This window comes from Oryctolagus cuniculus, chromosome 2 (assembly GCF_964237555.1).
Source record: "Oryctolagus cuniculus chromosome 2, mOryCun1.1, whole genome shotgun sequence".
In the NCBI taxonomy this organism is placed as follows: Eukaryota; Metazoa; Chordata; class Mammalia; order Lagomorpha; family Leporidae; genus Oryctolagus; species Oryctolagus cuniculus.
The window spans coordinates 199,143,127-199,167,843 of record NC_091433.1 but is presented as its reverse complement, the minus strand read 5'-3'; the positions used below and the strand labels follow the sequence as shown (position 1 = coordinate 199,167,843).

General features: G+C 48.5%; 1 protein-coding gene across 22 annotated transcripts in view; it reads right to left on the bottom strand.

Annotated features, from left to right (window-relative positions):
• Positions 1-24,717, bottom strand: part of MYT1L (myelin transcription factor 1 like) — a 440,164-nt gene that overhangs the window by 114,810 nt on the left and 300,637 nt on the right. For 21 of the 22 annotated variants that reach the window (XR_011386785.1, XR_011386786.1, XM_051838143.2 and 18 more), the window contains one exon: positions 7,596-7,951. The exons of the other annotated variant lie outside the window; for it this stretch is intronic. Coding sequence is in view for 19 of the 21 variants with exons in the window: in XM_051838143.2 (XP_051694103.1) it covers positions 7,596-7,951 (356 nt within the window). In the remaining 2 variants the exon portion in view is untranslated. The remainder of the gene's footprint in view (positions 1-7,595; positions 7,952-24,717) is intronic. 22 annotated transcript variants of the gene reach the window in all.

The following is a 24,717-nucleotide window of genomic DNA, read 5'->3' as shown; positions in this document are numbered from 1 at the left end:
GGCAGTGTACACACAAACACCACATATACATATACACAATGGGTGTGCACACACACCACACACACAAGGTATATACACACACACCCCACACATGTACACATAGACACAGGGTGTGTACATACACACCACACACAGACACAGAGTGTATACACACACCACACACCTGAGATGTGTAAATACACACCACCTATACACACACAGACATTGGGTGTATACACCATATAAACACACAGAGACATAGGGTATGTACACATACTGCATATACACACAGGTTGTGTACACATACACCACACATACACAGAGACAGGGTGTGTACACATATACCACACACACAGACACATGATGTGTACACACACACACACCACACACAGATACACCATGCACACAGACATGGGCTGTACACACAGCACATAGAGACAGCGTATGTATACACACAACACACACATAGACATGGGGTATGTACATACTCACCATATACTCAGACATATGCTGTGTCATACACACCACACAGAGAAAAGGGCTATATACACACACCACAAACACAGACACATGGTGTGTACACACACACCACACACACAGACAAGGGGTGCATACACGCATACCACACAGAGAGACACAGGGTATGTACACACACACACATTGTAGACACACTGACATGTATTGTTTTCACATACACCTGGAGAGATTAAAAGATTATTCCTGTTACTGGATTATGAAAATAGACCATAACTCCCTGGGCATTATTACACAGCTTTTGGTGCACACTTCTCAAGTCACAGGTATCCAAACAGATAGGTATTACATGCAACAGATCTGCTAAAAGAAAAATCTAGAACCACTGAGCACACCTTTTGGTAAGATGAAAAGGGAAGCTGTATTTAGTAAATGTGGAATCAGACCATTACTATGTATTTAGGAAATGAAATCCTTCAAGTAAAAACCAGCCTATGATAGGTCAACTGTTAATAATCATACTCTTTAGTTAAATATGAACTTAATGTAAACTGAATTAGTCAGATATGGTTCCTGTTGTTCAAATAAGCAGAAAGTGATACAAATGACCAACCAAAGTCTGGTTCCACATCTAGACCTCAGAGAAAAATGGTTTAATCTTTGTGAGTCTGTTTCTAACAGGTAGGATGAAAGTAGGACAGTCCTGCTCCTGTCTGTCTTTAAGTGAAGATCACTGTTCTCCCCAGTACAATGAGACAGGGACAGTCCTGCTCCTGCCTGTCTTACACGGTGAATGCTAAGGTCACTGTTTGTCCCTGGTACAATGAGACAGGGACAGTCCTGCTCCCATCGTCTTACACGGTGAATGTGAAGATCACTGTTTGTCCCTGTTACCATGAGACAGGGACAGTCCTGCTCCCACCTGTCTTACATGGTGAATGCTAATTTCACTGTTCTCCCCGGTACAATGAGACAGGGACAGTCCTGTCTTACATGGTGATTGCTAAGATCACTGTTTGTCCCTGGTACAATGAGACAGGGACAGTCCTGCTCCCATCGTCTTACACGGTGAATGTGAAGATCACTGTTCTCCCCGGTACAATGAGACAGGGACAGTCCTGCTCCCGCCTGTCTTACACAGTGAATGCTAAGGTCACTGTTTGTCCCTGGTACAATGAGACAGGGACAGTCCTGCTCCCGCCTGTCTTACATGGTGAATGCTAAGGTCACTGTTTGTCCCTGGTACAATGAGATAGGGACAGTCCTGCTCCCGCCTGTCTTACACGGTGATTGCTAAGGTCACTGTTTGTCCCTGGTACAATGAGACAGGGACAGTCCTGCTCCTGCCTGTCTTACACGGTGAATGCTAAGGTCACTGTTTGTCCCTGGTACAATGAGACAGGGACAGTCCTGCTCCTGCCTGTCTTACACGGTGATTGCTAAGGTCACTGTTTGTCCCTGGTACAATGAGACAGGGACAGTCCTGCTCCCACCTGTCTTACACAGTGAATGCTAAGGTCACTGTTTGTCCCTGGTACAATGAGACAGGGACAGTCCTGCTCCCACCTGTCTTACACGGTGAATGCTAAGGTCACTGTTTGTCCCTGGTACAATGAGACAGGGACAGTCCTGCTCCCGCCTGTCTTACACGGTGATTGCTAAGGTCACTGTTTGTCCCTGGTACAATGAGACAGGAACAGTCCTGCTCCTGCCTGTCTTACACGGTGAATGCTAAGGTCACTGTTTGTCCCTGGTACAATGAGACAGGGACAGTCCTGCTCCCATCGTCTTACACGGTGAATGTGAAGATCACTGTTCTCCCCGGTACAATGAGACAGGGACAGTCCTGCTCCCACCTGTCTTACACAGTGAATGCTAAGGTCACTGTTTGTCCCTGGTACAATGAGACAGGGACAGTCCTGCTCCCACCTGTCTTACATGGTGAATGCTAAGGTCACTGTTTGTCCCTGGTACAATGAGACAGGGACAGTCCTGCTCCTGCCTGTCTTACACGGTGATTGCTAAGGTCACTGTTTGTCCCTGGTACAATGAGACAGGGACAGTCCTGCTCCTGCCTGTCTTACACGGTGATTGCTAAGGTCACTGTTTGTCCCTGGTACAATGAGACAGGAACAGTCCTGCTCCTGCCTGTCTTACACGGTGAATGCTAAGGTCACTGTTTGTCCCTGGTACAATGAGACAGGGACAGTCCTGCTCCCATCGTCTTACACGGTGAATGTGAAGATCACTGTTCTCCCCGGTACAATGAGACAGGGACAGTCCTGCTCCCACCTGTCTTACACAGTGAATGCTAAGGTCACTGTTTGTCCCTGGTACAATGAGACAGGGACAGTCCTGCTCCCACCTGTCTTACATGGTGAATGCTAAGGTCACTGTTTGTCCCTGGTACAATGAGACAGGGACAGTCCTGCTCCTGCCTGTCTTACACGGTGATTGCTAAGGTCACTGTTTGTCCCTGGTACAATGAGACAGGAACAGTCCTGCTCCCGCCTGTCTTACACGGTGAATGCTAAGGTCACTGTTTGTCCCTGGTACAATGAGACAGGGACAGTCCTGCTCCTGCCTGTCTTTCACGGTGATTGCTAAGGTCACTGTTTGTCCCTGGTACTGAGACAGGGAGAGTGCCTCACCTGCCTGTCTTACGTGGTCAGAGGGAAGGGCACAGATTCTAACTGGTACAACACACTAAGAAAGCTCCTCACCTGCCTGTCTTTATGGTCAGTGTGAAGATCAACAGTGAGGCACACAAATGTACCCACTGGAAATGCCCATTCTTAGTGCTGTTTAGGTTTCTGTGTAGCTGCAGTCCTGGAGGGCCCTTGGGAATGAAGTAAGTACTTACTTTCCAAGTTACACATAAGGGCCTTCGCCACCTTTCCTAGTTCCAACTGTAATTAAGTGGCACTTTGTGTAAATTAGTGTTCTTCAAATCACAATCTCGATGAACTCCACAGTGCAAAGTACAGAGTAGTGAAACTCACGCTGGGTGAATGCAACGCTGCCCCCTGGTGCCAGCAGTGACCTCATGTGCACCACGCGGCTGCTCTCAGCTCAGGTTTTCTCCTGGGTTCTGTCTGCTGTCCCCACTTCTTCCACGCAGGACCAGCAAACCTTTTTTCCCACCGTGCTCCGTCTGCCTCGCTCTGCTTTTCACTCCCCATGTACACTGCTGCTTCTATTTGCTAGGAGAGAGGACTTCGTTGGTGGCCTCAGAACATAAAGTCATTGCGAGTGTTCAGACGAACATAAAAAACAGATTGAAGATGGTGGTCCAGGGTTCTGGGTATCAGACACGAGAAATGGACACTTTCCTGCCTTTCAGAAGTGTGCAATTTTGCAACGCCCACCTAATGGGAAGTGAAAGTCCACATGCAATACATGGACTATCCTATTCTCAGATTACATTTCTTGTGTCAAAGATGTTGCTTAGGGTCCATAGTGTGGTGTGGTGGGTAAGACCCTGCCTGGGACTCTGGCATCCCATGTGGGTACTGGTTTGAGCAAGTCCTGGCTGCTCCACTTCCGATCCAGCCCCCTGCTAATGCACCTGTGAAAGCAGTAGAAGATGGCCCCAGTGTTAGGACCATGCACCCATTTGAGGGAACTGGAAGAAGCTCCTGGTTCCTGGCTTCAGCTTGGCCCAGTCCAGGCCATTGTGGCCATTTGGGGAGTGAACCAGCAGACAGAAAATCAATCAATCTCTCTCTCTCTCTCTCTTCCTCTTTCTGTAACTCTGCCTTTCGAATTAATAAATAATACTTTTAACAAAAGATGTTGTTTGTATAGCAGAAATGCACGTTTGTTGATGTTGATTTTGGCACTAAAGTAGCAGTAAGGTGAAATAAAGCATGCTCAGCAGGGCGATTCAGGAGGGTGACAGATGCAGGCCTTTCAAAGCCTGATTTTAATAAATTCTACGTAACCAGTGACTTGTGCATGCTGACTGCGCAATCAACAAAGCTGTACAGTTGCTTTGATCTAAAGATTCCTGGAGATTCCTCCCTAGGTGGGCTATGAAATACCTGGGGAATGATCCACCTGGGACATCACAACGCCTGCCTGAGGCTCTTGTAGGGGAGCCCTCTCTCTGTGACACAGAGGGCTTGTGACGGGATCTGTTCTGGGAGGGGCAGGGGAGCCTCTAATTTGACTTAGAAATCAAACCAGACCTGATCAAGGCCACAGTGGGGGTCCCTCCCCCAGAATGCCGCTGCTTCCAAATGGCTTCCTGGGATCCAGAGTTTGTGAGAAACAGAGTGACTATCACATGTCACTGCAGATTGGGCCTGTGTGATGCTGGCAGCAGGCAACCCAACCACCTAATATCTCACGAAGGCCATGGCTCCTGGAGTAGACCAGTTGGCTCTCTGAATGTTCATGGAATAGATGATTACAGGAGTTGTTAACTTTGGAGCCAGATGCCGGATGTCAATTCTGCAACAGGCACCCAGCAGCTGCTTCCTTCTCCCTGCCTGTGCTCTGCCACCTCTTGTGGTCCTCACTTCGCAGCACCTGCATTCTTGTGGGCTCTGGGCTGCACCTTTGCTGAGCACCTGAGACAAGGTCATCGGGCCAGGTCTGCTCGAGGCACCAGGAATTCCGGGACCTGCCCAGGAGTCCATAGGCAAAATCGACTTGGATTTTTTTTTTTTTTTAATAAAAATGTCTTCAGTTTGATTTGTTATCTGACTTTAAAAACAGGTATGTTCTAAATGCTCAAGTTTAATAGACAAATTTTGGGCTGGCGCTGTGTCACAACAGGTAAAGCCACCACCTGCAGTGGTGGCATCCCAAATGACATCGGTTTGAGTCCTGGCTTCACCTCTAATCCAGCTCTCTGCTATGGACTGGGAAAGCAGTAGAAGATGGACCAATTGGGTCCCTGCATCTGCATGGGAGACCTGGAAGAAACTCTTGGCTCCTGGCTTCCAATTAGCGAAGCTCTGGCCATTGCGGCCATCTGGGGAGTGAACCAGTGGATGGAAGACCTCTCTCTCTATCTCTCTCCTCTCTCTCTGACTCCACTTCTCTGTATCTCTGCCTTCAAATAAATAAATGAATCTTTAAAAAACCAGACAAATTCTATGCAGTCACAGTCCAAAGCTATTTCAACAAAGCTTCTGACTCCTTTTTCCAAATATATCACTTTGTAATTTTAGAGGTATTTGAAGTATGGCCCTACATAACACAGGGTAAAGCAATAATTCTAGAAATGGAAAGCAGAACCTAAAATTCAACTGAAACCCTTGGTTCAAGGATGCACATTTACAGATCCCACTTCCTAATCCAAGCATTAGTGTCCACGGCTTCCCCAACACCGGAGGGAGTAAGAAAGGCAGTGCAGGCCACAGGCAAGCTGCAGTCATTCATCAGTCTCAGCAACTGCCGCTGCCACCCCAGACCACACCCGGTAATGAGTGTCCAGAAATACATACTTTATCACACAGCTCTTTTTGTTCATTCTTAACATTTCAGCAATATTGATGGGTTGGGACAATTATATTTGCTTGGATTCTTAGAAAGCCTGTTACACCTTCTCCACACTGTACTCTGCAGTATCAGGATGAGAATATCTTGTGAAAATAAATTTTGGGGGCCAGCATTGTGGTGCAGTGGGTTAAAGCCCTGGCCTGAGGCCGGCATTCTATATGGGCGCCGGTTCTAGTCCCGGATGCTCCTCTTCCAATCCAACTATCTGCTATGGCCTGGGATGGCAGTAGAAGATGGCCCAAGTCCTTGGGCCCCTGCACCCATGTGGGAGACCTGGAAGAAGCTCCTGGCTCCTGGCTTCAGATCGGCGCAGCTCCAGCTGTTGCAGCCATCTAGGGAGTAAACCAGCGGATGGAAGACCTCTCTCCCTGTCTCTACCTCTCTCCATAACTCTGTCTTTCAAATAAGTAAAATAAATCTTTAAAAAAATTACAAAATACAACTGTTTTAAAAAAAGAAAATCATTTTGATTCATGTAATTTATTTGTGTGTATGGATTTGCATAGATATATAGCTGTGTACATATGCAAATATAACTGGTAAACTGTTTTCATACGACTCTTAAGCTGCTCTAACAGTCTAGGGTTATTTCATAAAATACTGTTTTCCTAGTATGAACTATGAGGACTTGTGAGCACCAGTGCCTCGTGCCTGCACGTGGGATCAGCAATCAGTAACTCATGACTCCCTGACCTAGAGAGAGACTCTGTCCCCTGCAGAAATGCCTGTCCTCTGAGTATAGAAATGAGCTCCCCGGAATTCAGATTTGCAAAGAACATTGGAGCACAAGGAGAATGGTAGGAAAAAACACTGCCTTCATTTTTCATCACCTTCTATCATTTCTGCAACATAAACCCTGAGCCAGTAAAGACAAGATGCAGGCTGCTTAGAAAACCTCTTTTCTTTCTAGAAAAGAAATATCTGAAGTCATATTTTGGAGTGTGACACCAACAGAGAACTGGACTAAGGTCCAGTGAATCTCACACGAGTTGACCTCAGCATACCACCACATCTGCCTCACTGCTGCGTCTCACAGTGTCAGACGCCTGAGGAGAAAACGCAGGTCTCTAACACAGGAGACAATGACAAGCCAGTCCTCTCACTTCCAGAGCATTTCTTTTCACCCTGATTACTCGACCACGTGAAAGCAGAGCTTAGATTGTGTCACCCGGAGCCCACCCCCGAGTCGATACATCTGACTGCACTCAGGACTTCCACTCTCCCGTGCAGGTGTGGGCTGAAGCTGCCCAACAACACTATTCCAGCAATCACTAGTGTCTCTCAGCTAAAGCAACCAAGAAATGCAAAATTAAAGACCGGCACCCTAGCTTAACTTTATGTACAAACTGTACTATGCTAATCCAATATGTACACTACAAATACCTCAGCACAGCCCTGTGATAACCCACTGGAATCACAGTTTGACTGAAATAAACACAATCTAGTCAAACAGATAACCTGGAGAGAGTCTATAAAATAAAGGTTAAGTTTTCCTGAACAGTTCATCTTTTCAGCATTGGTCACTGTTGCTTATGTGACAATCGCTCAAGTGTCATGAATATTAACAGCGATTCACGTTGAAAACTGGCCCAGATCCCAGTGTAACACTTTACTGATATTTTAAAGATTACCATTTTCTTCCTCCTCCTCCTCGTCCTCCTCCTCTTCCTCCTCCTCGTCTTCATCGTCCTCCACGTCCTCTCCATCTTCATCATCATCATCATCTTCTTCCTCAATCTCCTCCTCTTCCTCTCTGTCCACCTCCTCGTCCTCCTCATCCTCATCCCCCTGCTCATCGTTGTCCTCGGAGTACTCCTCCTCCTCATCTTCCTCCTTCTCATCCATGTCCTCGGTGGCGTCACTTTCATAGCATTCATCCACTGAGGAGCTGTCTGCCTTTACTGCAAACGGTTTTCTTTTGGGTGCAGGTTCTTGGGGCTGTTTATCTTGTGTTTTTCTTTTTTTAGCCAAGGGACAACCATATACACTGATTAAAACAAAAGGGATAAAGGGAAGATCTGAGTTACCATCTTTAGAGTAAAGCAATAGGAGTTGGTCAAGATATTTAAGGCTCAGCATGGGCGTCACTGGTGTGAACGTTAGATAGATAAGAGCATATGCATTTCTAACACGTGTGCCAAAATCGGTTCATGAAATGCTAAGACAGAGAAATACAGCCTGCATTTGTCTAGTCACTGGTAACGTTTCATCTGTCTTCCGCATCCTTGTTACTATAGTTCCAAATCTCATGGAAATCCTAGTAAAACCCATGAAGATGACTTAAGAAATACTTGCACAATATGCATCGCATGCATCTGACAATACAATCTCAGCTTCCTAAACATTGTACCAAGTAAACACTACGTATAATGCATCTTTAAACCAGATTTAGCTTTTGCATGCTATAGTAACACATGCACTTGTATGTAAAACATTAAAAATGCATATATTGTGAAGGAGCTTCAGATATGTTTGAATTTGCATATTAGATAAAATTTATATCGTTAGATGCAACAGCCTGCTCAAACAATATGGTTTATAAATGCTTGCTTTTGGTTTTAATGGGAGCAACTGCATAACTAAATATTGCACGGAACATTGCCAGTCTTGGAGACCACCAGTCCTATACTCAGCATTCCAGAAAATGACCTCTTATTGGTCATCAACACCAAATCATGATGAAATTGGTCCAAATTTGGGTAGGACCCTGACAGCAGGAACTAACACTGTTTCCTTGACAAAGGGAAATTTTCTAAAGGTATATTGCTAATCCAGCTTCCTTCTGCCTGGAGATCCTATGTATATTACAAGGAGTAAGGGGGGAGAGAAACAGAGGCAAGAACACTGTGGGCAAACACTCCCTTGTCTGGACTGTGATGTGGGATCTCTTACTGCCTGCCTCTGCAGAGCACTCTTACAGACCCTGTTTGGCTGAGGTCTGTATGGGGCAAGTCATGAACCACCCAGGGTACACTGTGCGGAAGGCTCCTCTGTGCTGCACCCTGGGTGGTGCCGGGACTCAGAGGTGATGGGCACAGATCCTCACCCCAGAGCTCTATGGGCCAACAGGGGACTCAGACAAGTCTGGGATACCATTTAGAACTAAGACTGACACTCACCACTGTTAACCATGTCACAGGCATTCAAGAAGTACTTGTTGAATAGACAGAGTTGAGTATGATAAACACTCTGATGAAAACATGGAGGGTACAATGAATGCCATGTCCAAGAGGAGAGGCAGTCAGGACACTTAGTGAGGTCTCCAGGAAGAAGCCAGGCTCCAGATGAGCCTCAAAGGATACACAGATGACATCTAGGAGGGCAATAACACGCTTCAAGCAAAACAACTTGCCAAAGATGTGGATTCAAGGAGGAGTGCAGTATGTTTGGAAAACTAAAGCATACACAAAACCCCACATGGGTGGGCTTGAATGGTGAGGGTGAGATGGGAAAAGAATGTGAGGTAGGAGTTGAGTCATGGAGGGTCAGCTTGACTTTGTGGGCTACTTGGAGACTAGATCTTTATGCAAGAAGTAGGGAGTTACATGAGCTCTTAAAAGGTAAAGGTGGCTGGCACTGTGGCTCACTAGGCTAATCCTCTGCCTACGGTGCCAGCACCCTGGGTTCAAGTCCCGGTCGGGGCGCTGCATACCGTCCCGGTTGCTCCTCTTCCAGGCCAGCTCTCTGCTGTGGCCCGGGAAGGCAGTGGAGGATGGCCCAAGTGCTTGGGCCCTGCACCTGCATGGGAGACCAGAAGGAAGCACCTGGCTCCTGGCTTTGGATTGGCACAGAGCACTGGCTGTAGCAGCCACTTGGGGGATGAACCAACGGAAGGAAGACCTTTCTCTCTGTCTCTCTCTCTCACTGTCTAACTTGGCCTGTCAAAAAAAATGGTAATGGCCAGGTTTCAGCAAAAGAGCACAGGAAAGGTATGTAGACAGGGAGAGAGGACAGAGAGCATCCCACGTACCTGGCCAAATGTTGTCAGGTCATTAGCCATGTAGCTGGGTGTCTGTACTGGGGTGGGGGCACCGGGACCCTGGGGGAGACTTCTCTGCAGGTTAGACCTTTGGGGAGCAATGGGGCATCCCCTCCCCACTGAAGTCAGGAGCCAAGTGTGCCTATAGCAGGTGCATGCTGGGAGGAAAGTGGTACAGGATGTGCTCAGCTTGAAGTGGGAGACATTTGAATTATGTGAGGTATTTGAACTGCTAAGGCAGATCTCACTGACTGAGTGAATTTGCCCAGCTGAGGGACCACGAGCATGGTGGGTCTCAGTGGTCCAGTGAACTTGCCCAGGTTTTATTGGCTGGGGGAGTTTGGAAAGGTGTCCAACTGCACACCTCATAGTCACCAGCTCTAAAATAAAAAGGCACTCATCGGACATGCTGTTGGAAGAAGGAATTGAAACCCATTAATTTAAAGAGGGCAGTGTGGCATCTGGTGCACACTACTCACTCACTGCATGGCAATGGCTGCTATCTAACAGCTATGAAGATGATGATTTACTGCTGTCGTTACCACCTTTCAGGCATCCAGGTACGCAGCAAACACGCTGCTCCTTGCAGCTCTGGAAACGATCCGTTGTCCTGCTGGTGTCTAACACCAGTATTGGAAAGACAATCTAAACAGATGACCTAGTGAAATGGAGTTAGTGAAACTGTTACATGTCTCAGCAAACTATTTATTTCTGGTTGCTGGGGCATATTTCATTTCTCATTTCATTACAGAGTGTTGCTAAACCTGTGCCCTGGTAGGTGCTGAGGTGCTACAATGCTAAGAGCTGGGGGCTCCACTTCCATTGGGCTCTGTGACTGGGGGGTCCCCTTCTTCAGTTTGCATGTCACTTGTTCACTGGTAAAATGAGGACAGTTAGGGATTTCTCAGGCTCTGTCAGTCCTGAAATATCAGGATGACTGGTCACCTGCCTTTTACATGTTATCATCTCCTAAACACACAAGAAAGACAAGAGCCGCAGTTGTTACATTCACACTGAGTTGGAGAACACATATGTGTCTACATCATTTTCAATTATGAAATAAGCAGATTTCTGAGGTTTCTTTTGTGTGACCCTCTTCATGTATCAGGGAGCATCTGAGTCCATCATCTTGAACGTAACATTGGTTGGTCCCTCTGCTCTGGCTCTCCTCCACCTGATACTCACTACCTGACAACAGTCGGTCTAAGTCCACACCAGCTGTTCTCCCCATACGGTGGCCCTCTATCCAAGAGCACTTCTTTCAATGTTTTCATTCTGGATTTGTCAGTAACAAATCAGTAAGGGGAGCAACAAAAGGATTGCTCTTCCAGGTCTACCCATGGCTTCTCAACGATTGCTGAACTCTCCCCATCTCCTGTCTCTCTTCTCAGTTCACCAGTATCTGATTTTGACACACTCTGCTCTGCACAACCAACACTTGTGATTTAAACTGTGAAATCATTCCAGATTGCTAGAAAATGAAGTAAAGTGAACTCATTTTGTGCTCTTTGTTGGGGCTATTCTCGTCCACCTGGCAGTGGGAAGCTTCTCTGGATGCTACGGGGCTCTTGTTCCACCGTCTCCTCCACACACACACACACATGCATGCACACACGCATGCACGCATACACACACGCACACACACACTTGCTACCTATTTCATGAGACTCCCCTCTTGCTCAGATACGGCCCTTAAAATGGATGCTGTAATTAGGAGCAAGCAGGACTGGGTTTCACTAGGACTTGAGCAGCTGAAAATTTGGAAGACAGCATGTTTGGCTGTGACCCAGCTGTGACCCCCTCAGGAGGAGTGTCTGGCATAGTATGCTTCCTCCTCAGGGGTCTTCTGAATGGCTCCTCTGCTTGCCCCTTGGGCAGCAGAGTCTATGGCTATGCACCCCTCGCCCCAGCTTCACACCAATTTTCCTGCCTCCTGGAGATGCTCCCACTCCATCAGAACTGCCGGGGGCAGGAAAGTGGAAGAGGATGGAGGGGAGAACAGAATGAGGGAAAGTAGAGAGAAGAGCGGAGTCCAGCGTGCAGGAAGGTGAGTGTGGAAAGGCAGGCGTGGAGGAAAAGGAGAGGCAGCAGTTACCTGGGTTTCTGCAGCCACAGGCTGAATGCCACCATCATCAAACCGGTTTTGAACAGCCCGGGCATGGCCAGCGTGATGTGAAGAGAACACCATGTGTGGAGCCCTGGTGTAAGTCACACTTTGTTAACACTGATTTTGGGCACCTGGACTTCCCGATGGGGCTGTGGTTTGGGTATTTGTATACTGAAAGGGTCATCAGGCCTCTTACAGTGCTAAATTTTAAATCATTAAAAAATTTCCTAACTGATTCCCTTCTCATTGTTGCAGCTTACTTGTGAAGTGTAAGTTCTACTTTATTGTCTCATTTATTTTATTTTATTTGCTTGAAAATGAGAGAGAGTGAGCGAGCAAGCTTGTTCTCTCTACTGGTTTACTCCCCAAATGCCTACAACAGCTAGAGCTGAGCCAGGCTGAACTCAGAAACTCCATCCGGGTCCACCACATCCAGGAGCCCAGCAGAGGCCCAAGCTTGAGCCAGCGGTGCTGCCTCCCGGGAGGCTCACTAGCAGGAGGCCGGGCTGGAAGCAGGGCCAGGGCTTGATCCCAGGCACTGAGATTCTGTTCTCCTTCTTTAGCCCTCATTTTACTTTCCATGGGGCAACAAAATCCAAGTCCAAGACACATGTCATCCTATCTGTGTTTAACCCAAGTGGCCTAAGAACCCATTCACACCTGCTTTTGGTCCTCCTCTCCAGAGCCCTGGGGTGTTTCAGAGTGAATCCTTATAAAGCAGTTCTGGAACATGAGTCTGGGGAGTTGGGTCCCCCTAAAATTGCATCCTGTGAGTTCCACACATCCCAGGAGGCATGGGGTACCCCTTCCCCCGCCAGCTGGAGGAGGCTCAGCCCCGCATGCACGCACACATGTGGGCCTAGCAGGACCCTGTCGGGGATGTCAGGAGGTTGAGAGGATGCACATGCAGGGAGGGGCAGAGGCTCTGGGATCATGGGGAGCTGCATCCCAGGGGACCTGGCTCTTCTCCCCGTCTTCCATATGCTGAGCATCCCAAGTGCAACTCGTCATTGGGATTCACGTGCTTGCCTCATTCCTCCCCTCTGCTCCGTAGCCGTGTGGACAAGCCCCCACCAGCTGCGAGCTTCCCATGGTCACTTAGAGACCCTGCTCCTGGCAGGTGTTCAGGGGCTATCTGGTGAAAGAGCAAATTGCAGTTTCCTCCGCTGATTAAAATGGAAGCGCCCGTCTCACTCTCGTGCGGAAATGAGTTCCATAGTCTCCTTCACGAGAGTGAGAACAAGGGTGTTTTTAACTGGCTCTGATGTTTTAGAGTTGTAACATCCTACACGCAGCCAGTAGCCCTGCTGGCTATGGACTTAAGATGCTAGGAAATAAGCAGCACACTCCCTCAACTGCACTCGTCGTATTTCAAGTGCCCCATGCCACACACGACTGCTGGCCACCACACTGCGTTAAGTTCTGTGAGAGCCCAGAACACCCTCTGGGGCTCAGTAAATGTCTGCTGAATGAAAACACAACGGCAAGGGGGCACCGTATGCTGAAGGGCAGAGGATGAGGGCGAGGGCAGTGCAGGAGGCGGAAAGGCTGCTCTTCAGTTTCCGCAGCCCTAGGCACCACCTGCTGACCAAAGCCCAGTTCAACTCCGCCTTCCATGGAAGGCAGGGTGGAGCCGGGACAGGACTCTCGGGCTCACAGGTGCCCCCAGAGGGCTGCAGAGGAGCCCCCAGGCGCTCTGGCAACCATTGCTGCTGGCCCCCACCCCCACCAGGTTTGATGGCATCCCAAATGCCAGGTGCACATCTACAGCATTTGACAGATGACAACGTTTTCTCACCATCATCCCCGCTATGCAAATCACTATATAATATGCAGGACTGAAACACGGCAATAGCCATATATTGTGTATCTTTTCACACAGCTAAACCTTGAAGGAGCTGCTTACCACAGCCACTTGTAAGCACACGGCAGCTCAGGGCCTCTGCTGATGAAAACCGTCTCCTGAGACTCCTGGATGTGTCCACGGAAGGGCTCTTCCACTGAACTCAAGCACGGAGGCTGGCAGTGACCTTATCTCAGAGAGAATTCTGCCAAGTACCATCTCGAGGTGCCATGTCATTTAGAGTGTCCAGTGACAGAGTGAAAAAGGAACTCTTGCTAGCTTAGAAATGAGAAAAGCTGGGGCTTTAGCCTGGTTTAAGCTGTTTAAAGTTTCAAATGGAAGAACTGCCTGCATCCACGTCTCTACAATCTTCTACACTCACGTGCACATCTCGTAATGTCTTTCAGTCATTGCAGCTTTTATGATCCCTTTGTTGTTAACTTGACTTAAAGAAGTTTCAGGGTTTTGCATCAAGGTAGTCCAGAAAATTATGACTTGGTATGGGATTTTCTCAAGGAACTCACATATTTACATAATATGTATATACATAGCATGTATTACATGCTCTGAAGGCTCATTTCCATGCTGTTTAAAAATATTTATTTGAAATTCAGAGAGATGAGAGAGGAGAGAGGGAGAAAAGAAGGGAGGGAAAGGGAGAGGGAGGGATGGGAGGGAGGGAGGGGCAAGCACATGCTCGCTCTGCCATCCACTGGTTTACTCCCCAAAGGCTGCAATAGCTAGGACTGGTACAGGCCGAAGCCAGGATCTCAGTCCAGGTCTCCCATATGGCTGGCAGGGACCCAAGTACTTGATCCATCACCTGCTGCCACCCAGGGTGCACACCGGTAGGAAGCTGGACCAGGAGTGGAGCACGGGTGGGAACCCAGGCATGCTGACACAGTGTGAAGGTGACCCAAGTGGTGCCCATATCACTGTGACAAGCACCTGCCCTTCGTGCTATTTTTAGTGTTTTCCTTGATGTTGTCATTTGCTCAGTTTTAACAGGATCAGGAGATGGGATGGGGGAATAACTGTTCCCAACTCGCGCTACAGTGGTTGACGAGGGAGACTGGGGTAGAACTGTCCCCCACCCCCTCCCTACCCCCTGTCAGTGAGGCTGAGAACATAGAGAATGGCCAGCGTCAATGGAAAACTTGCCAGTGCTTCTTTGTAATCTCATCTCACAGATGATGTTTTCCTTCTGCTACTTTCATTTTGTCAATGATTATTTTGGCACAACAGAAACAGTATTGAACAAAATGCTGGGGCACTGAGTTCTAATCCCAGCTCAGGGAAAACCAGCTCTGCTTACAGAACACTGTGTGCCTGTTCTGGATTTTATGGAAACTTTACACGGGTGAATTCCTTAAACCATCGTGACTCTGACGCCAACACCACTATAGCCCCCCACTGTGAGTGACTGTCTCAGCAGCACACAGCCGAGCAAGCACAGTTGGGAGTTTCTAACCCCTTTTCTGTATCATGGATTTCTAAAGAGAAAGACTGATCCTATCCTACTTTCCCGTTGAGCTAACGTAAGTATTCATTCAAGCAATATCATTTTTTTGTATCATGAGTATGTGCTAAATAAGTATTTGTTAACACTAAGAACAGGGACAAGCCAAGAGTACTCACCTTGAGTTCTGTTATTCAGTACAGTACTGGAAATCTTAGCCAGAGCAACAAGAGAACACACTAGAAGACACCCAAATGAGAATGGAGGTGCAGAATTACCTGTTTGCAGACAGCAGGATTTTTTATAGAAAAACTTACAGCTTCCACCAAAAAACTGTTACAACTGATAAATGAATAGAGTGAAATTGTAGATACAAAATCAATTACAAAAATTAGTAGCTTTTTAATACATCAATAGTGAAATTTCTGGGAAACAAAGCAAGAATGCAATTCCCATTCACAATTGCTACAAAATCCTCCAGAAATAAATTTAGCCAACTAAGTGAATTATGTCTATAATGATAAGTATGAAACACTGATGAAAGGAACTGAAGAGGACACACACAAAAGTGGAAAGACATCCCACGTCCATGGATCAGGAGAATTAATACATTAAAATGTGTAACCTACTCAAAGAGATCTACAGTGTCACTGCAATTCCTATCAAAATGCTAATGACACTGTTCACAAAAATGGAGGAAAAAAACTATTAAAATTTGTATGAACCAAAAAAGGCCCCAAATAGTTGAAGCACACATGAGCAAAAAGAACAAGAGAAACATATTTACAATACATGACTTCAAAATGTACTACAGAATCATAGCAAACAAACAGTATGATCCTGACATAAAAACAATACAAAGACAAGTGGAAGAGCGTAAGGAACCCAGAAATAAACCCACATAAGTACAGCCAACCTGAGTATTTACAAATACAGAAAGAACATTGTTGGAGAAGGGGAAGTCTCTTTAATAAATGGTGTCAAGAAAACTAGACATCCACATGCAAAAAGTTAATTAATTAAAATGAAAGCCAAAGAAATAAAATATCCCCATATCCCTCACCATACACAAAAATCAAAAATGAATCAGAAAACTTAAGCAGAAAACTGAAAACTATGAAACTACTAGAAGAAAATATAAGAGAAATGCTTCAGGACATGGTCCTGGGCAAAAGTTTTTTGGATATGGCTCCAAAAGCAAAGGCAGCAAAAACAAAATTTGACAAATGGGATTACATCCAACTAAAACATTTCTGTATAGCACAGGATATAATTAACAGGTGGAAGAGACAACATACTACAGAAAACATCTGCAGACTATTTATCTGACAACTGCTTAATTTCCATAAAAAGGAACTCAAACAACTCAATAGCAAAAATTATAAAATTCCAGATAAAAAATGGACAAATGGTAGGAACACACATTTCTCAAAATGGCCAACAAAGTATATGAAAAACACCCCACATCACAAATCAGGGAAATGCAAGTCAAAACCACCACGAGATAACACACCACCAGTCAGCACAGCCATTATTACAGAGACAGAAGACAGCAAGTGCTGACGAGGAGGCCAAGAAACGGGATGCTGCTGGCCGGAGTGTAAATTACTCCAGCCATTACGGAAAACAGCATGAGGTCCTTACAATTCCAGAAATACAACTTTCATACGATCCAGCCATCCTGCTGCTGGGAATACACCCAAAGGAACAGTAACCAGTAGGCTCAAGAAATATCTGTGCTCAAGAAGTACTGTGCAGCACAACAGCCAAGATATGGAATCAGCCTGGGTGCCCACTGATGGATGAATGCAGAAAGAAAATGTGTTGTCTATATACAATGGAACATTATTCAGCTGCAAAAAAAAAAAAAAAAAAAGACACTTCTGTCATTAGCAGCAACATGGATGGGACTGGTAGATGTTAAGTGGAATAGGTCAGGTACAGAAAGACAAATACTTTATGTTCTCACATGGGAAAGCCAAAAGATTGATCTCAACAAAGAGAGAATAACCAGCAGTCCCAGAGCCTGGGCAGGTGTGGGGAGGGAGGCGGGGAGGACACTTAGTAGGTACAGGGCTGCAGTTGGATGGAGAAAGGACTTCTGATATCCTGCAGCACAGCAGGGAAGCTATGGCTGGCAACACTTAACTGTCCACTTCAAAATAGTGAGAAGAGAGAATCTGGAATGTTCCCAAACCAAAGAAGCACTGTATGTCTGAGGTGATGGGTTTGACAACCACACTGTACCTCATACATACAACACAGACAACTGCCATGTGCCAATTAAAAAGTAAACACAATGACTTTAAATTAAAAACATGTATTTTAAAATGTCAAGGCTTACGGATTCTATATATTATGCATGAAAAAATTTGCTGAGGGATCAGATTGAGAGAGTCATTTGTTTCATTCAGAATCATTTTCCTGGGCAGTGCACATGGTCCCCAACCTCAGGGACCACAGTGTGGAGCAGCCACATCAGTTCTCACAGATGGGACTTTGTTAATCGTATGTCAGCATTACTGATTCCCAGACTTCCCCTGGGTGTGTAAAACTCCCTTCCTTGCCTACTTGGGCATCCCCTCGGGCTCGTTCTCACCTGCTCTCACCTGACCTCGTGCACTTTGGGACCCAGTACTGGCCGCCCCAGGAAAGCCTTGCTCCTCCATGGCCCGGTCTTTTGCCTCCTCGACCCAAGACTTCACTGGTGGGTTCTCATATTGGTGGGGCAGATTGCAGCCTGGCCGAGGGAGGGGCACCAAGGACGATTCTGAAAACTGTCTATTCTATGACGTCTTTGTTCTACCGTTGATTGTAACTGAAGGCTTGTCTGAGTATACATCTAAATTGCAAAGCATCTCCCTCAGGACATGAGATATCTTTTCTTGCTCTCCTTTCTTGTGACAGTGTGAAAAAGCCCAATGCTGTTAAGAACAGTTGATCCTTTGTGTGTGGCCCCTGGATGCTTTCAGGGGCTCCATGGACAGGGACCTGAGACTCCTGGGTAAATTTGCTCAGTGGCAGGTGTATTTCCACATGTTGTGCTGCACCCCTGTAGGCCTGTGTTGATCTCAAAGTCAGATCAAAGAAATTTTTTAAATGATGTCTTCTACCATTCTTCATTTTCTTTGTTCCCTTTGGAATTACTATTATTTGGATGTTGTACTTACTGGGCTGCTTTTTCCCATTATCTTCATTTCCATTTTCTTCACAATTTGTTTTTCTAACTGGGATATTTCTTCAAGTTAATCTTCAATTCTCTTGAGTTTTTACTTCTTGCTATCTTTTGTCTTTCTGAATTTCTTAGGGTTTTGTTTTCTAAATGAGTCTTTTCATTCCTTTGAGAATACTGTCATTTTCTTTGGTAAGTTTTCTCCTCCTACAGAAGCTCTATGTGCTGAGGCTGTGTGTTAGGCTTTACTGTTTTCACCTCTGAGCCGTTTTCCACCTGATGGGGTGGGGCTGTGTTGGTCGTGACCTCAGGGGCAGGATCCGAGAGGCAACTCTGCCAGGTGGCCCAGCATGGGGACTCCACATTTCCCTGCTGGGTTGGTGAGAACCCAGAGGAGGCTTCTTCACCATCCAGGGCACAAATGCCGCCACGTGCTCCTGTTTGTCCTCCACATCTGGGTGAGGCCATGAGACTTTGCTTGTTCCATCTGGAGGACCATTCCCCAGGCAGGCCTGCCCCCTCTCAGAGTGAGGGTGGGTAGGCTCCCGCTGCACGCAGCAGAGGCGCATCCACGAAGGCAGAGCCGTTGCCTGCTTTCAGACCATCCTTGCCTCCCCCTGCAGGAGCCCCTGGTGCCACCAGCTCTGGAGCTCAAGGGCTTTCACGTGACCGCGGGCTGCGCTTCAGGTGTTGTCAATGACAGCCTAACATCCAGCTTTTCTCGTGGGGGGCGGGGGGTTGATCAGACAGTGCTCGACTGTTTTATTCCTTCCAAGAAATTTATTATTTATTATTTATTTTTATTACTTGAAAGGCACAGCAACAGAGACAGAGTGAGCAAGTGAGTAAGCGAGAGAGACACTTTCCATCTACTTATTTACTTTCCAAGTGCCTAAAAGAGCCAGGACCTGGCCAGGCCAAAGCCTAGAACCCAGAACTCCAGCTGGGTTCCTTTGTGGGTGGCAGCTCTGAAGCACTTGAGTGACACCTGCTGCCTTCCAGGAGGCCATCAGCAGAAGCTGGATTGGAAGCAGAGGAGCCAGGGCTCAACACCTGTCTCTCTAGCTTAGTTACTATAACCTAGAATGCTCTGCACTTACAAACAAGAGTCTTTAGTATTTTTGTAGAGAGTTCTGCAAAGCTGCAACAGCTAATTAGTGCATTTGGCCTTCACCTTAAACTTGGATATGCTCCAGCAATTTTTAAGAACTTAGTTTTGGCTACACAGTTCCCACACCTTTTAGATTTCACTGAATGCGCACATTTACCCTGCATTAAGGGTATCCATTTTCATCCTTCTCACCCTACAGTCCTATATTCATCCACAAGTCCCCTTGTCTGGGATTCCCTCTTCTACCTACCCCTCGAGACCCACTGTAAGCTGTGCCTTCTTCAAGTCATTCCTGATCATCCTGAAATTCAGGCTCATCAATCTGTATACTTTATACCACAGACCTATCATCTCAGTTTTACTCTGGTTTTCTCTGCCTATTGGGACCCTGCCTTATTTATTTATTTTTTGACAGGCAGTTAGACAGAGAGAGAGAGAGAAAGGTCTTCCTTCTGTTGGTTCACCCCCGAAATGGCCACTATGGCTGGTGCGCTGTGCTGATCTGAAGCCAGGAGCCAGGTCTTTCCTTCTGGTCTCCCATGCAGGTGCAGGGGCCAAGCACTTGGGCCATCCTCCACTGCCTTCCCGGGCCACAGCAGAGAGCTGGACTAGAAGAGGAGCAACTGAGACAGAATCTGGCGCCCCAGCCGGGACTAGAACCCCGGAGTGCTGGCGCTGCAGGCGGAGGATTAGCCAAGTGAGCTGCGGTGCCAGCCAGGGACCCTGCCTTATAATTAAATAATTCTAAGTCCCCCTGTGTCAAGTAGAGGGGTGCGTATTTGCTACTTTTTCTGTATTGATTTATTTTACTGACCCTTTTGGTATTGGCTAGTCCAGTATTTTTATAAAGATTTATTTATTTATTTGACAAGCAGAGTTAAAGAGAGAGAGGGAGGGAAAGAGAGAGGGGTGGAAGGAGGGATGGATAGAGAGGTAGGAGGGTTGGAGGGAGAGAGAGAGAGAGGTCTTCCACCTGCTAGGTCACTCCCCAAATATCTGCAATAGCCACAGCTGGGCTGATCTGAAGTCAGAGGTCAGGAGCTTCTTCTGGGTCTCCCATGTGGGTGCAGGGGCCCAAGGACTTTACCATCTTCTACTGCTTTCCTAGGCCACAGCAGAGAGTTGGATCAGAAGTGGAGCAGCCAGGACTAGAACCACTGCCCATATGGGATGCTGATGCAGCATGCAGAGGCTTAACACACAGATCATACAGACCTCACAACCCTCACAGACCGCACAGCCCTCACAGCCCTCACAGATCATACAGATGGCACAGCCCTCACAGCCCTTATAGACCGCACAGCCCTCACAGACCGCACAGCCCGCACAGCCCGCACAGCCCGCACAGACCACACAGCCCTCACAGCCCGCACAGCCCTCACAGCCCGCACAGCCCACATAGCCCGCACAGCCCGCACAGCCCGCACAGCCCGCACAGACCGCACAGCCCGCACAGCCCTCACAGCCCTCACAGCCCTCACAGCCCTCACAGACCACACAGCCCTCACAGCCCGCACAGCCCGCACAGACCGCACAGCCCTCACAGCCCTCACACCCTGCACAGCCCGCACAGCCCACACAGACCGCACAGCCCTCACAGCCCTCACAGACCGCACAGCCCTCACAGACCACAATGCCGCCTCCTGCCCCATCAGTGTGCAGGTTTGGTTCTACTGGCACTTGACTTTCAGTGGCATGCCTGCTGCTTTGTTTCTGTCTACATGACATCTTGCCCCTCTGCCGTTTCCACTGCAGTGTCGTGAAGGTTAAAGACCAGTGACTCCACAGTTAATCTGCCTCTTGGCATAGGATCAGCAAGTGAAGCTTCTTACACATACACTGCCACATGAGATGGCCAGCAGGACACTCACTGTGCTGCCCTCTGGCACCTCTGTCCCAGCAGTTTGCAGCAGGAGCAGGGTGGGGACCTCGGGTCTGTGAGCGACAGTAACTGTGCCCCAGGATTTCTAGGCACAGGGGATATGCAGAGGAGCAGGCGGGAGGCGGGGGTGGGGGTTGTTGCAGATCTCAGCAAGCACACTGTGTTATTCAGGCATGATCCTCCTGGTGTCTGTGTGCAGCGTGAGGTCATGAGATAGATGTCTGTGTATGTGTGCATCTACATCGGTGTCATCTACCTCTTTATCCATTCATTTCATGTCTTTACTTTCCATCGATGGATCTATCTATCCTATCTGCCATCAGGCAGTGGACACAATGGAGCAGGGAGGTGGCCTCTGCCTGCCTCTGTGGCACTGAAATCTGAGACATGTGGGTCAAGCGCTTCCTTTTCCTTCTGATTCTACGAAGCTGCTCCAGCCTTGCAGAATGCAGACCTAGCACTTAGTAGGTCCCTAGGGTGGTTCTCATCCAGTGCTTTTGCTTGAATGCGCACCTCACTTATTTAAAGCAAGTGGCAAGATGCTCTGGTGAAAATGCTCCTGTCCAGCAGGGCACACAGAGCCTCCCTCAGGTGACCTGTGGGTAGGGACAGGTTTCCCACGGGCTGTCCTCAAACACAGCCAGGTCTACTGTGGGTGAGCTCGGAGACGGAGAACTACTTTGTGCTTAGAGACACGCAGTCCTGCTTCCTCACGTTTGTGCAGGAATGTGCAGAGGGGTCTGGGAGAGGAGGCATGGACTGCATGGCCAAATCCAGGCAGGAGCATCGTCAGCTCACAAGTCAGATTACTGGACTCATTAATGGGTGTATGTAAATGCCGCTGCTGCTACAGTGCCTAAAACCATTTTCTCTGTCTCTAAATTTAATCATTCTAAGAAGACCATAATTTCTCTTTTCTATGAATTTTCACAGGAGTCGCTTACTCTCTCCACCTCCTGTGCAGAAAAGGAATCTCAGCTCTCGAAACGCCAGGGCTCTCAGATTCCCCTTGGGAAGAGTGAGTGGTTGGGGCAGAACGGTTGATCTGACACTGCCCGCTGTGTCAGTGGCTTCATCACCATGGCCTCAAGCTCCTCCCCTGTCAAAGAAGGGGTGACCACATCCCTGGAGGTCTTCAGCTGAACTTTCTGGAGTCACAGGTGTTGAGTGGTATTTTGGGGCCTCTGAAGGGGTGGAGGGGCTGCTCCCTTCAAGTGGGAGCAGCTCGGCCCCCTGCTGGGCACATGCTCAGGCTGCTTATTCCAGAGGAGACTTTTTTTTTTTTTTTTGACAGGCAGTTAGAGAGAAAGAGAGACAGAGAGAAAGGTCTTCCTTCTTCCGTTGGTTCACCCCCCAATGGCTGCTGCAGCCGGTGTGCTGCGGCCGGCGCACCGTGCTGATCCAAAGCCAGGAGCCAGGTGCTTCTCCTGGTCTCCCATGGGGCACAGGGCCCAAGCACTTGGGCCATCCTCCACTGCACTCCCGGGCCACAGCAGAGAGCTGGCCTGGAAGGGGGGCAACCGGGACAGAATCTGGCACCCCGACCGGGACTAGAACCCGGTGTGCCGGCGCCGCAAGGTGGAGGATTAGCCTAGTGAGCCGCGGTGCCAGCCTCCAGAGGAGACTTTTATGGAGATGTGAGAGGTCAGAGGCTACCAGCTCACTGAGTGCCAAGGCCCTGAGTTCCTGGATTCCTTAGGGTCTCCTTTAACAGTTCCTACTGCAGTGCTGCTCTTCATACGATGTTTTTGGAAATATGTCAGTCTCAAAAATTAAAAAAATACCAGGCACATTCCTCTTCCTTCGTCCCTGCGCCACGGCTCAGGTCGCCTGCTCAGCTGCTGCTCCTTCCCAGATGCAGGCTGCAGGTGCACAGGTCCTCCTTTGAAGCATCCTGTGTCTTCAGGCCGCACTCTCCTAGTCTTGCTCTGCCTTCTGTCCTTTGTTCTCCCTGCTCTCTGTGTTCCCCCGCCCCCAGGTGCCAGCGGAGCACCTCCCATGCAGACACCTGCCACATGGGAAGTGACCAGCAGCACTGGCGCAGCTGGCGCGTCTCACGTCCACAGTTCCTTTTCCGCTGCTCCCCCTCTGGCCTGAAGCACCTGCTTTCCTCTCTGCTTGGCTCCTTCCTCGCCTGTCATCACCCTGATGAGGGGTCTCATCCAAGAGAAGGGGACCTCGGAGCACAGGGACAGCAGGCGTGGGTGGAGAGAAGTCAGGTGTCCCTCCCCGTACCTGTGAGGCTGTGGGAAGTCGGTGGCATCAGTTTGCCACCTGTAGGACTACAGTTGGTACCAGAAAGAAGGTTCTAGCACTGTCAGTCCCCAGGGCAAGGCATAGGGGCAATGGAGATGATGATGGAGGTGTGGGCAAAGGTGTGGATGGTGACCCAAGGGTGAACCTCAGCTGTCCCATTCACCCTAGAAGTCACGCTTTGTCAGCCATCTGCCCTACAAACCAGCCCAAGGTAAAGGGTGAAGAAACATGACAAGTTGAGAGGCATTGCTCACAAATTCAAAATTCAACCCAGGGGCAGTTATTGAGGCTCAGACAACCTGGCTGCTTGTTGGCTAAGGGGATGCAATTGACTAGGGCATGGTGTCCTGGTGTCTCTGCTGACCCTGGTGGCCCTGATGTCACTGGCATGGTGTCCTGGTGTCTCTGCTGACCCTGGTGGCCCTGATGTCCCTGGCATGGTGTCCTGGTGTCTCTGCTGACCCTGGTGGCCCTGATGTCCCTGGCATGGTGTCCTGGTGTCTCTGCTGACCCTGGTGGCCCTGATGTCCCTGGCATGGTGTCCTGGTGTCTCTGCTGACCCTGGTGGCCCTGATGTCCCTGGCATGGTGTCCTGGTGTCTCTGCTGACCCTGGTGGCCCTGATGTCACTGGCATGGTGGTCCTGGTGTCTGCTGACCCTGGTGGCCCTGATGTCCCTGGCATGGTGTCCTGGTGTCTCTGCTGACCCTGGTGGCCCTGATGTCCCTGGCATGGTGTCCTGGTGTCTCTGCTGACCCTGGTGGCCCTGATGTCCCTGGCATGGTGTCCTGGTGTCTCTGCTGACCCTGGTGGCCCTGATGTCCCTGGCATGGTGTCCTGGTGTCTCTGCTGACCCTGGTGGCCCTGATGTCCCTGGCATGGTGTCCTGGTGTCTCTGCTGACCCTGGTGGCCCTGATGTCACTGGCATGGTGGTCCTGGTGTCT